Source organism: Dreissena polymorpha, chromosome 8, assembly GCF_020536995.1.
Source record: "Dreissena polymorpha isolate Duluth1 chromosome 8, UMN_Dpol_1.0, whole genome shotgun sequence".
NCBI classification, from domain to species: Eukaryota; Metazoa; Mollusca; class Bivalvia; order Myida; family Dreissenidae; genus Dreissena; species Dreissena polymorpha.
The window spans coordinates 53,205,244-53,217,417 of record NC_068362.1 but is presented as its reverse complement, the minus strand read 5'-3'; the positions used below and the strand labels follow the sequence as shown (position 1 = coordinate 53,217,417).

General features: G+C 33.1%; 1 protein-coding gene across 1 annotated transcript; it reads left to right on the top strand.

Moving 5' to 3' along the window:
- Positions 1-2,502: 2,502 nt before the first annotated feature.
- On the top strand, positions 2,503-8,710 carry LOC127843246 (uncharacterized). The gene is made up of 4 exons (XM_052373110.1): positions 2,503-2,604; positions 6,872-7,090; positions 7,687-7,905; positions 8,204-8,710. The coding sequence occupies exons 1-4, from the start codon at positions 2,541-2,543 to the stop codon at positions 8,464-8,466; spliced, it is 765 nt and encodes a 254-aa protein (XP_052229070.1). The 5' UTR covers positions 2,503-2,540; the 3' UTR covers positions 8,467-8,710.
- Positions 8,711-12,174: the final 3,464 nt, after the last annotated feature.

Genomic DNA, 12,174 nt, shown 5'->3' with positions numbered 1-12,174 from the left:
ATACTTACTATGTATGTAATATATTTCCAACGGCATTTGTAACAGTATTATTTAAAAAACACGAATTTTTCTATGTGTTTTTTGTGTGTATCTAACTCATTTTTTCTTCTGCTTTGTTTGTATTAAATCACGTGACGATATATATGTGCGATTGTATATATATACCCCTCATTTGATTGCTACCGCCAACAAAAAATGTGTTCACACCATTTTATAAAAATTTAAAGAACCTTCATTAAATGCATTAACAACCTATAGTTAGAGCACGCTATAAACCCGCAACAAAGTTTTCTTTAGCTTTTGGGCATGACAGAATGATACGATTTTAGAAACGACCAAGGCCTGTATCTGGGAAATCTGCAATTATCTATTTCTTCGTTAGTGCTACTAATGAATCGTCGCTGTCAAATAGTGCATTAAATAAAAGTAAAAGTTTCCAGGACGTTGTTAGTGATCCTGAAACCTCCGACCCACCTACCAAGCGACTCAAACAGCGAGCCATTGAGTTCGAAAGTAGTTGGAAGCACGATTTTACATGTTTAACAGAAGTTGAAGGAAGTAAGTATATCTTTACTTTACTTAATATTTTGTATAAGTATGTAGTAAAAGCAACACAAAATAAAATCGCAAGTTAATAATAATTTAAAATTGTCGCTCAAACGGTTTATAAGACAGATATTGTGTTGCATCAAAAATTAGACACTACAGATAATAAATTTTCAATATGAAAGCATGTCTTAATGTAACTTTATGAACATATAATAGACTATGAAATGAAACAGTTGTTTGAAAAATAATCCACTCATTTGTAGGTATGATGTGCTCTTTGTGCATACGTCACATGTGCAGACCAGTGCTTTCAGCAGTCGGTACTGCTCCGTCGGTACTTAACTAGACTGTCAAGAATACATAAGCAAACGAAAAATGCTTAAATATCTCTATAATTTCATAAATATTTTACAAATTATGCGTATTGCAGTTTGCAAGAGGGCTTCAGCAAAATGAAAACGGTAAAAAACTGAAAATCGTGTTCGCCTGTAGTCTGCTGTCCACCATGCTCTTGTGATGGTCAGCATTGAAGGACCAGACAATTAGGAAGTGGACTTTGGAAGAATGATGGATGCTTAGCACCTGGATAAAGCCTCGAAGAATAGTTTTTGGAAGTAAAATTATTATATCTGTACACTTGTGGTAAAATATGAAACTGTATTAGCGTTTTAATGCCTGCTTTAATTTTTCTTGTTATTTCATAGTATAGAATATGACTTGAATGGAATAAATTTAGGAAAAAATTATACACATTTAGATAAATTGTAGTTTTTTTAATAGCTTCAAAGTATTGTATATTTTATCAAAGACAGGTAGAAAATCGATTTTAAAAATCGACCCGCAAAATGGACACCCTTCCGCAATAACCCCCATTCCGCGATGACTTGCCGCTGTGCCTGGCCAAATTCCTGGGGAAATGCCTGATATATATATATATATATATATATATATATATATATATATATATATATATATATATATATATATATATATATATATATATATATTATAGACGATGTACTTTGTATAAGTCTCGAATAAAAAATCTGTGTGACTGTCTGTCTGTCTGATAATTATAGTAACATTAATCACAACTATTAAACGTGTTTCAAATGTTTGTTGTACTCATGCTTTTAACAAATAGAATTGAACAATGATGATAATTGCTTTTTGGATATTTTTTTAAAAGACTAAAGCCACAAGTGTGCGTTAAAGGGACTGACAACCACGACGACGAAGAAAAGAAAAGTTGTAAAATACCGTATTTTTTACAAATATTAGTTTAAATTGATTAAAATATCACGACTGTTATATTACATTACTTGAAAAAAGTTGTAACGTTTTCATATTTTCTGTATATTGGGTAATTAATTATACTGGGTATGTCTACCAGGTAACTACCAGTTAACTATAAATTACGCCAGTAGATTGATCATCGTCAACACGTGGTAAACCCAGACATGCAAATTGTGCATGCGTAGTGAATTGTATATATTTTATATATTTAATGATCAATCTTCTTGCGTTCTTTATAGTGTGTAAATCGTTATGTCACCTATTTTCGCGATGTACTTTCGATTTCACATCGCGAAATTTTATTACCGAATATACTGAAAATATGAACTTTTTTCAAGTAATGTAATATACCACTCGTGATATTTTAATCAATATATACTAACACATGTAAAAAAATACGGTATTTAGAACTTTTCTTTTTTCGTCATTCGTGGTTGACAGTCCCTTTAAGTTTGTGTTAAAGTTAAGTTATTGCTTTTACATTCAATTTGTTAATGACATCTTTAAGTATATTGTGGCTTCAAACAAGGCTTGCTCCACTTTAGACACGAGATCTATCTTGTTGAGGATTCCGCAGATGGTCGAAGTACTCCTAACCCGTAGTCAAGGATGCATTCAATAGCGTAAAGCCAATGCATATCCAGTTGGCAATAGATATTCATGTGCTGCGGTATACGCTCTGGTTTGGACGAAGAATGCAAGGGTGGATTTTTTTAACGTATTCTATTTTTCAAGTATGCGTTGTTTTGAAGACGTCAGGTAAGAATTAGATTGTTTTTATACATGCTTTAACATTATTATAATCTCAATATATTTAAAACAAAAGAAATTATATTATTCTTAGAAAGCATTTATGTGGACAATATTTTGACTGCTTTTGTCAATGAAAGAATATCAGAATATGAATTTACAATATGTTTTAACGTATTGTGTTATTGTCCTTTACATTTTAACAAAATATTAATATAATATGTATGGCAAGATAGTTATAATTGACCATACTTTTATCGTAATTAAACGTGAACATTTTAAATGGGTGTGTCATCATTGGCCATCATTTTGGTCCCATTTGGGATCAGATTTTATATTCAAATTAATTACAAAGACATTAACAAATTTACAATTGCAATAAAAATAGTGTGAACATTCTGAAATTAATAAATACAAAAAAATTCATATATGCATATAAATGCAATAAATAAATAAATAAATAAATAAATAAATAAATAAATAAATAAATAAATAAATATATATATATATATATATATATATATATATATATATATATATATATATATATATATATATATATATATATATATATATTATATTTGTTTTCCCGAATTAGATCATTCCTTGTTGATGAAAACTTTATCATCGAAACAATTATAAAATCTCTGCGCATGTTTGTTTTAGATATAGTTTGTTCCACCATCCCCCTCTTGCTGGTCAAAGTTGACCACGGGTCACGTTTAAATAAACATGCTTAGCAATGTCCCACACTAGGATGTAACCGGACAATTATTAGAAGATTTTAAAAGCGTTCAATTAACAATGCTGACAATGTTCTTGTTATATACATAATATATATGCTAAACGTAATACAAAATTAATGTATATAGTATTAAGGTTCTAACCTCATGTTCGGAATTCTTTCCGAAAGTTGTTAAACTGCGAACGAAATCTCACACACGTGTACACAAAAATCTTACGCACTAATGCAACATTTTAACAACAACAACAACAACATTTATTTCAGCGATAAATCTTATACAAGCTCTTAGCCTACACATATACATTTCATATATACAAGTAATACAAGTAATGGCATATGTGGATTAAGTGTTAAATTGAGCACACGGTGGTAGTGCAAAAATATATAATATATTCGTTTGAAAAAAAATGTATTCAACATTGACAACAATGTAATGTTAAGATTGTAATGCAACATTTAACGTAATGAAAATGACGTTTCGCCGATGACGTCGCTTATGTAATTAATGCGGGTTTTCTCATGGCGCTGTTTATGTAATTTATGTGACCCGTTCTGAGATTTATTTTTATCAAAAAACAGGTAAATGGACGACGTTGACAAAATTCGAATTTTAAAAAGCCTCAATGTATGTTGAAAAAAATGCGTTAAGCAATATTTCTTAATTTAAAGTGAAAACGGCTGATTTAGAAATGCATATTAAAAAACCGAATGCGGCATTTCTGTACTTGTTTGTTGTCAATTAAATAAGTAAATCATTTAAAATAGTTCTTGGTGAGTAAGAATCCATCAGTAACATATTGTTCCATAATAATGATATAGTAAATACTTTTATACACAATGTAAACATTGAATTCCAATATGTTAGCAAATCATATACAATAATTACTTTTTTAAATATAAATTTATAAAGAACTAAAAATAGGACACATAGATTAGTACACACATACACCCATTTTTTTTCTTTTTTTGTTTAATTTTGTTTAGAAATGTCATTTTTCTCGTAATATTGCACATACATATCATAAACCGATCACACTTTAATACATTTAGGAATCATGAATATTAAAAAGTCAGTAACATGACAATTATTACAACTTTGTTGTTACCATGGTTGCCATTTTTAAAGGGGAAATTCATGCAGTTGTATTAAGTCGTTATTGTCGAATGGAATACACAATAATTGAGACTGCATAATAAAATCAGTTGTAGTAAAATATCTTCAACATTCAGATGTATTCCATGAATCTGAGGTATTGATGCAGTTTACTCTTAAATTATTTTATGGCGTAGCTGAATATCATGACGTCGGGTAACATTTTAAGTGATGACCCGGTTTCCGTGCGATCATCGGTCGGGCGCCAGCCCGATGAGCGGAAAAATACGTCGTTCACTGATCGGACGGTGATCGGTCTCTATTTAGAGTTGAAGACTTTGCAGAAAATAAGTGCAGAAAGACTTAGTGTACCCAGTCGGAGAAGTAAACATTCAGTTATTTAAACTTCATCTCAAATAGGTCACATATTCATTGATATCGTCTGCACATTGACACTTCCTAGCTTGTTATCATACAGCTGGCTCGCCTGATGTTATTCTGTGTTTAAATTCTTCTTAGACGTATCAATTAACATGAAGTTAAACAAATTGATGTTAGTATACTGCTGCTGTTGTTTCAAAAAGGTAGAAATACCTAAAATGTATAACCTTGGGTGCTTTATTGTCAATTCATGGGTCATGATATGATACAATCAAATATGTAACAGTTAAACACCACTTTATGTTTTTTGTACGTGTGTACGTTTGTAATGTATTTTCGTGGTAATCAGATCGATTCTAGGAAATATTGTTGCAAGTTTGTTTTTTGATGACCGCGTTACGGTAGACTTATGCGAACATGCATTGATTTATTCATTTTAGTATGAAGTCTTCTGCGTTGTTTGATACCAGAATTATGCAAATCGGTTGAAAATTGATGGAGTAGTGAGCTTCGGAAATTGGCTGGTATGCCGAAATCAGCAATTCAAGTGTCTAAGTTACATACCTTGTTATATAATATATAAGTTAAAAAAAATCGACGAACTTTTTTGTCATGGGGGGTAGTAGCTAATGCCGAGTGCCTTTGAATCTTGTCAGAAGTTTTAAATTTTCCAGTATAATGATTAAACTGAACGCTTAAAATTTGCGAACACTCGTTTCCTTGACATACATCCACTGAGCAGATTACTAATAAATATGTTGTTGTTATCTAAAACGTTTTATGCAGCGTTCGTTTTCACGTGCATTTCATTAATCCTTTCTAAATGTGTGATCTCCACCGTTAATTCGATCGATATTTGCCATTTTTGCCGAGAGTCACAATTTATTTGCTGTATTGTCCGTCATCTTGTTAAAATCATATAGCGAAAGGTGCGCATAGCAACGTAAAATCGTATAATATGTCATCCTAATACGCGATTCGCATTTTGTTTAATTAGAATACGTTACAGTTATTCTTTCAATTATCAATTATCTAAAAGACCATAAGAATAAAGATACAACCTCCTTTTTAAAAATTTAATTACGCGTAGATATAAATGTTTTGATATTACTGTATTATGCATAGAATGCACATTTTCCACGAAGAAAATCTTGGTTTTCTCCGAAGTAACTGTCCACTGTCGTGGACGAGTACACATTACCGACCCATTAGTGTGCTTGGTATAAGCCACTGAAATTATCGATAAAATAATATTGACACGGGGTTATTCACGCATGACTAATTCACAACCGAGCGATCTTCGCGGCCTTGGGGTCTTACTCTGATACTAGCCACCAAAGTAGTTTGGACAAAGGGCAATAAAGTTCTTATTCATAAGGGAAAATGGCGAGCACAATTATCTATTAAATCTTGCGATCAAGTATACTGTAACAATAGAGGACGGAAAACAGCGGGCTCTCATGAACGGGCAGGGCGGCGGCTTTTGGAAAGGGCAGCGTGGCGCTAAATGGCTTTGAAAGTGGGCAGCGTGGCGCTGCAAAAAGGGCATAGCGCCGCGCCACGCTAAAACGGCATGTATTTGAAGCAAATGTAATTGAATTGACAAAAACAACGTTTGGTACAAATCTAACACACTTTAAAGGCTTTAGAAAAAGTCTGAACAAAGGCATAATATCTTGTTTTAAGTAGGTCTTTATTTTTGTGTCTTCTTGTAATCAGTTACTTCAAGTATAATAGTGTCATTTTTTAACTTTCACTTTACTGTATCTTGATATATTGTAAAAATAAAATTCACACGTCACTTTCAATTGTTATATATGGAGTGCAATACACGGACGAATGAGCATTGACAGACAGGATTTTTCAATAAGTTTGATCTTATTAGCGACAATATTAGACGGGAAAGAGTAAAGATGAGTTCGTTAATATGTTTGTTCAGTGATTAACGTTTAAGGAGACAAACACAAATGATGCATTCTTAGGATTAAGCGATATTTAAATGTATATGTAGTAAATATAGCGACATTTACGTTAACCCACTCGTGTCTATTAAACAGACGCTGTTAACGTTGCCCTTGGTAAACCTGCCTACCAGACGGATACTTATCATGCATACCGAGTTACCGCAGATCGTGCCGTTGACGGTAATTCGTCATCGGATTTGATGAGGGACGAGTCGTGCACGCACACTTCGTCTGTCAACGTCTCATGGTGGGTGAATCTTCAGCAGATATTTCTCATCCGAAGCGTAACGATTTACAACAGGAATGCGTTCAGTAAGTGTGCAACTTAATGTGGTGAAACTCATAATTAATTGAAGGTTTTGACATTCATTGTGTGGTGATTGTAAAAGCAAGTATATTTTTATCGGAAGAATAACAAACCGTTCTATATTTATATTAATACTGATTGTCTAAGATAGAAAGTTTTGAATAAGATCCTAGGTTACAATATACTAAATCTTTTTGGAGTGCAATGCTATACTCTTTAAAAACCTGAACATCATCTAAAAGAAGACACAATTCTCTGTGTGGGCACTTGCCATGACTTTATTTTAGAATGTTTACTAAGCATAGTAACAACATCAGTTATTTCTTTTTTACATTTGGCTTAAGAATATTGCACGACTTATGACGTATGAACTCATCTGTGCTCAAGTTACAAATAACTCAACGATTATGGTCTACCCGAATATTCGATTATTATAAGTTAACGCCATTTTATTTGTATCTTCATTGTTCACCCCTCTGGATATAGGCAATTTTCATTTGTATCTCATTTTACTTAGCGGAAAAAACTTGCGTTCCGAATAACAACTATTACCTGTCATCATACGGCCGTTATATGTTTGTGTGTAATACTTGTATTGCAGGTTACAGACTTACACACGTCGAGCTTTACGTCGGGTTTTCGGAGCACGGCTTTCAAGCGCGTGAAGGATTTCACCCCGGACAAATCGGCGCTTCATACATGGTTTCGCTAACTGAGCCGGTTTACGGACAGTGGGTACGAATTACGCGTAACCCTCCTGTCGAGCAACTTACTTTGTGTGAGGTTGAGGTGGAAGGTATTCCATATTCTAAAGCCGATGGTAGGTTGAACACTATGCAAATATATAAGATATTTGCAAAATAATAATTGTCTCATATTAAAAAGACAACAATCGCAGTTTGTATATGCAACTGGTTTGCCTTTTAACTGTCACAATACGTTCACAACTAAAACGTTTAAGCCAGCAGTAATATCCCATAAAAAATATATATTTACGCACCATCGCGTATAAGGCCGAATTTAACTAATTTCCCACAGAATAAGAGCATATTCGTACACAAAGAAACAAAGCCGGCTATATGTTCTAAATTATGTAATGAAACATTGTTATTCTTCAGGTATTCGCTATTCGATATTTCAAGGATATATTGACACTGGCCCTGCAATCGACGTATTCGAAATGATAAAGTCGAAATTCGTCTGCGCATCAAGGTGTTCTAAAACCGAAACCTGCATCAGTGCTCACTACAACACAGTGACTCTGACCTGCAGTCTGTTCGATTCTTTGGAAATCCAGCAAGGAGACGTCGAATACGACGTCACTCTTGTCAACAGTATTGCCATAACTGAAAAGTCATGGGCACAGTTGTTAGGACATTAACAGTCGATTAAGCTGTCATGGGGTTTAAAGCCACGTTTGGTAAACTGAAAACATCAATTAAGTCCAACATAACATATGCAAAAACAGTATATATCATCAACATACCACGTCAGCTGCAGAAACATATCTTATTATGACACGAGGTCTTTAAAAAGGCTATTTTCCAATCTGTCGGAAAAAGGACAAAGGCAAGAGATACTGCACAGGAACACACACATTAAGTTTTAATAAAAACACCGTCTTTATTGTCGACGATATTCTCGTTAATAAACAATTTGACTTCAGGAATGGTTTGTTTTTCAAAGTTACTGTTGATCTTTGATATTGATTACTGACATGAACTAATATCTGATAGTTTGTAAACGCAAAATGCATTACGAAAAATGCAATTTCTTAATTATATGTGTTAAATCATAATAATAAGTGTTAGCAAAAGTCCGATTTATTAACATTTTTAGCAAAATGTTTTTTAAATGATTGCTCAAAACTGAAATAACGTCCAGTACATAATTTTAGGAACTTTTCACGTATGTAAGCTTGTGATTGACATACGCAAAATGTAAATTCGAATAATTCCGTCTTCTTATGATGTCCAATATCCTAATATGGCATAACAAATTGCCATGCACACATAATTAAAGTCGATGATTAACATTTGTTGTGACAGAACATAAATTATCGTTGCAAACTTCTCATAAACAACTCAAAAAATTCTAAATTAAAGCTATGTTAATCACTATGTCACTATGTTAATTTAGCACGTGTTTTTGCTTGAGAAAGGTACATCAATGATAATGGAATAATGGAATGTACATGATGTTTCACTGTTTTCGAAGCTTATCGCACTCTTAGATTGTCACAAAGAAAGATACTATAAAATTGCGGCCATGTTTTTCAAGGAACCGGAGCAGTTTTTGAAATTAAGCCTATATATCATTAGAACAAATTATCTGACCAAGTTTCTTGAAGAATGGAGTGTAAATGTGATTTCTTGAGTGGTAACAAAATTGTACTAAAGCCATGTAAGGAAAACTGGCCCTCCCGCTGGGGTGCATGGTTTAAAACATGTTGTTTTTGTGATATAGCTTTAGCTGACGCATACCATGACGTTATAATCCAGGAGCTTTTATTTCAGAGTGTTGTTGTATTCTCAATATATAAATATACATATTTTGAGTTGTACAGCCATATGTCTCATAAATAGATTCATTAACAAATACAATTTAAGTATCAAATCATTTTGAAAATTGAAGATCAGGTCATGCTTGAAGTATTATAATTACATTTTAATTGCTATACCATGTTGTTTGCTTGAAGTAAATTCCATCGACCATGTGTGTGAAAAGGTGCTTTAAATGTGGTACTTGACAAATAATACAGTCTTTTCACACATCGCCTACTTAATTCGTTCGTACTAAGAATACATTGTCTACTTCAAAGGTCGGTCATTGATCAGAACATCACATTAGGAGACATTGATTCCTTTTCATATGGGTAGCTCCATAATAATCGTCGGCTTTCAGCCCAAACCGGCTGTCACGTCGATGAGGTAATATTCTCGTTTAAATATTGTTGTGTCTACTAATTTAATACGAAATACAGAAATTGCTGTTATTATTTCACATTAGGAGACAGTGATTCCTTTTCATATGGGTAGCTCCATAATAATCGTCGGATTTCAGCCCAAACCGGCTGTCACGTCGATGAGGTAATATTCTCGTTTAAATATTGTTGTGTTTCCTAATTTAACACGAAATACAGAAATTGCTGTTATTATTTCACATTAGGAGACAGTGATTCCTTTTCATATGGGTAGCTCCATAATAATCGTCGGATTTCAGCCCAAACCGGCTGTCACGTCGATGAGGTAATATTCTCGTTTAAATATTGTTGTGTTTCCTAATTTAACACGAAATACAGATATTGCTGTTGTTATTTCACATTAGGAGACAGTGATTCCTTTTCATATGGGTAGCTCCATAATAATCGTCGGATTTCAGCCCAAACCGGCTGTCACGTCGATGAGGTAATATTCTCGTTTAAATATTGTTGTGTTTCCTAATTTAACACGAAATACAGAAATTGCTGTTATTATTTCACATTAGGAGACAGTGATTCCTTTTCATATGGGTAGCTCCATAATAATCGTCGGCTTTCAGCTCAAACCGGCTGTCACGTCGATGAGGTAATATTCTCGTTTAAATATTGTTGTGTTTCCTAATTTAACACGAAATACAGAAATTGCTGTTATTATTTCACATAAGAAGACAGTGATTCCTTTTCATATTGGTAGCTCCATAATAATCGTCGGATTTCAGCTCAAACCGGCTGTCACGTCGATGAGGTAATATTCTCGTTTAAATATTGTTGTGTTTACTAATTTAACACGAAATACAGAAATTGCTGTTATTATTTCACATTAGGAGACAGTGATTCCTTTTCATATGGGTAGCTCCATAATCATCGTCGGATTTCAGCTCAAACCGGCTGTCACGTCGATGAGGTAATATTCTCGTTTAAATATTGTTGTGTTTCCTAATTTAACACGAAATACAGAAATTGCTGTTATTATTTCACATTAGGAGACAGTGATTCCTTTTCATATGGGTAGCTCCATAATAATCGTCGGATTTCAGCCCAAACCGGCTGTCACGTCGATGAGGTAATATTCTCGTTTAAATATTGTTGTGTCTCCTAATTTAACACGAAACACAGAAATTGCTGTTATTATTTCACATTAGGAGACATTGATTCCTTTTCATATGGGTAACTCCATAATAATCGCCGGCTTTCAGCCCAAACCGGCTGTCAGGTCGATGAGGTAATTTAACACGAAATAAAGAAATTGCTGTTATTATTTCAGATATTAATAAGAAAACAATCAAAATATTTGTATTATCTTTCAAGACTAAGTATGTTAAAACCAAAAAATGTTTTCAGATATTAATAAGAAAACAATCAAAATATCAGTATTATCTTGCAAGACTAAGAATATTAAAACCCCATGACTAACTTGTCGCTGTCTGTAATATTTATTATATTTATTGTATAGTGCACATTTGTTGAAAATGTAGAGCGAAAGAAACAATTTACACCAAAAGTAAATATCAATGTTTTTATACCTACAAAACATATGTTAACTATGCAAAATGCAGTTGAGGTATGACGAATTTGAAGCAATAATCAAAAGTGAGTGGTCTAACACGATTTAAATGGCGGATTAATTGTACTATTATGTAATAAGATTGTAACATGCTTTGACTATGTTACGTTGTATTTTTGTTTGTTTTAAATATTTGAGACAAAACAAATTGTATTAACCTTAAAGGGATCTTTTCACGCTTTGGTAAATTGACAAAATTGAAAAAAGTTGTTTCAGATTCGCAAATTTTCGTTTTAGTTATGATATTTGTGAGGAAACAGTAATACTAAACATTTACCATGCTCTAATATAGCCATTATATGCATCTTTTGACGATTATAAAACCTAAAAATTATAAAGCGTTGCAACGCGAAACGATTGAATAATTTGGAGAGTTCTGTTTTTGTCGTTAAATTGTGTATTACTACGAAGATTGCTTATATAAGGTATAAAATGCGTCACGTATGTGTATTCGGCGGAATAGCTCAGTAGGCTAGAGCGTTTTTACTTCAGGACTCTGGCAGGACTCCAGGGGTAACTGGTTCGAAACCTGCTCCGGGCAATGT

Bases quoted from the DNA above. Each gene is read 5' to 3' on its own strand.
- LOC127843246 (XM_052373110.1), top strand. From the start codon at position 2,541: ATGCAAGGGTGGATTTTTTTAACGTATTCTATTTTTCAAGTATGCGTT. The intron at 2,605-6,871 runs GTAAGAATTAGA...TCTATTAAACAG, and splicing joins CGTTGTTTTGAAGACGTCAG to ACGCTGTTAACGTTGCCCTT. The intron at 7,091-7,686 runs GTAAGTGTGCAA...CTTGTATTGCAG, and splicing joins TTACAACAGGAATGCGTTCA to GTTACAGACTTACACACGTC.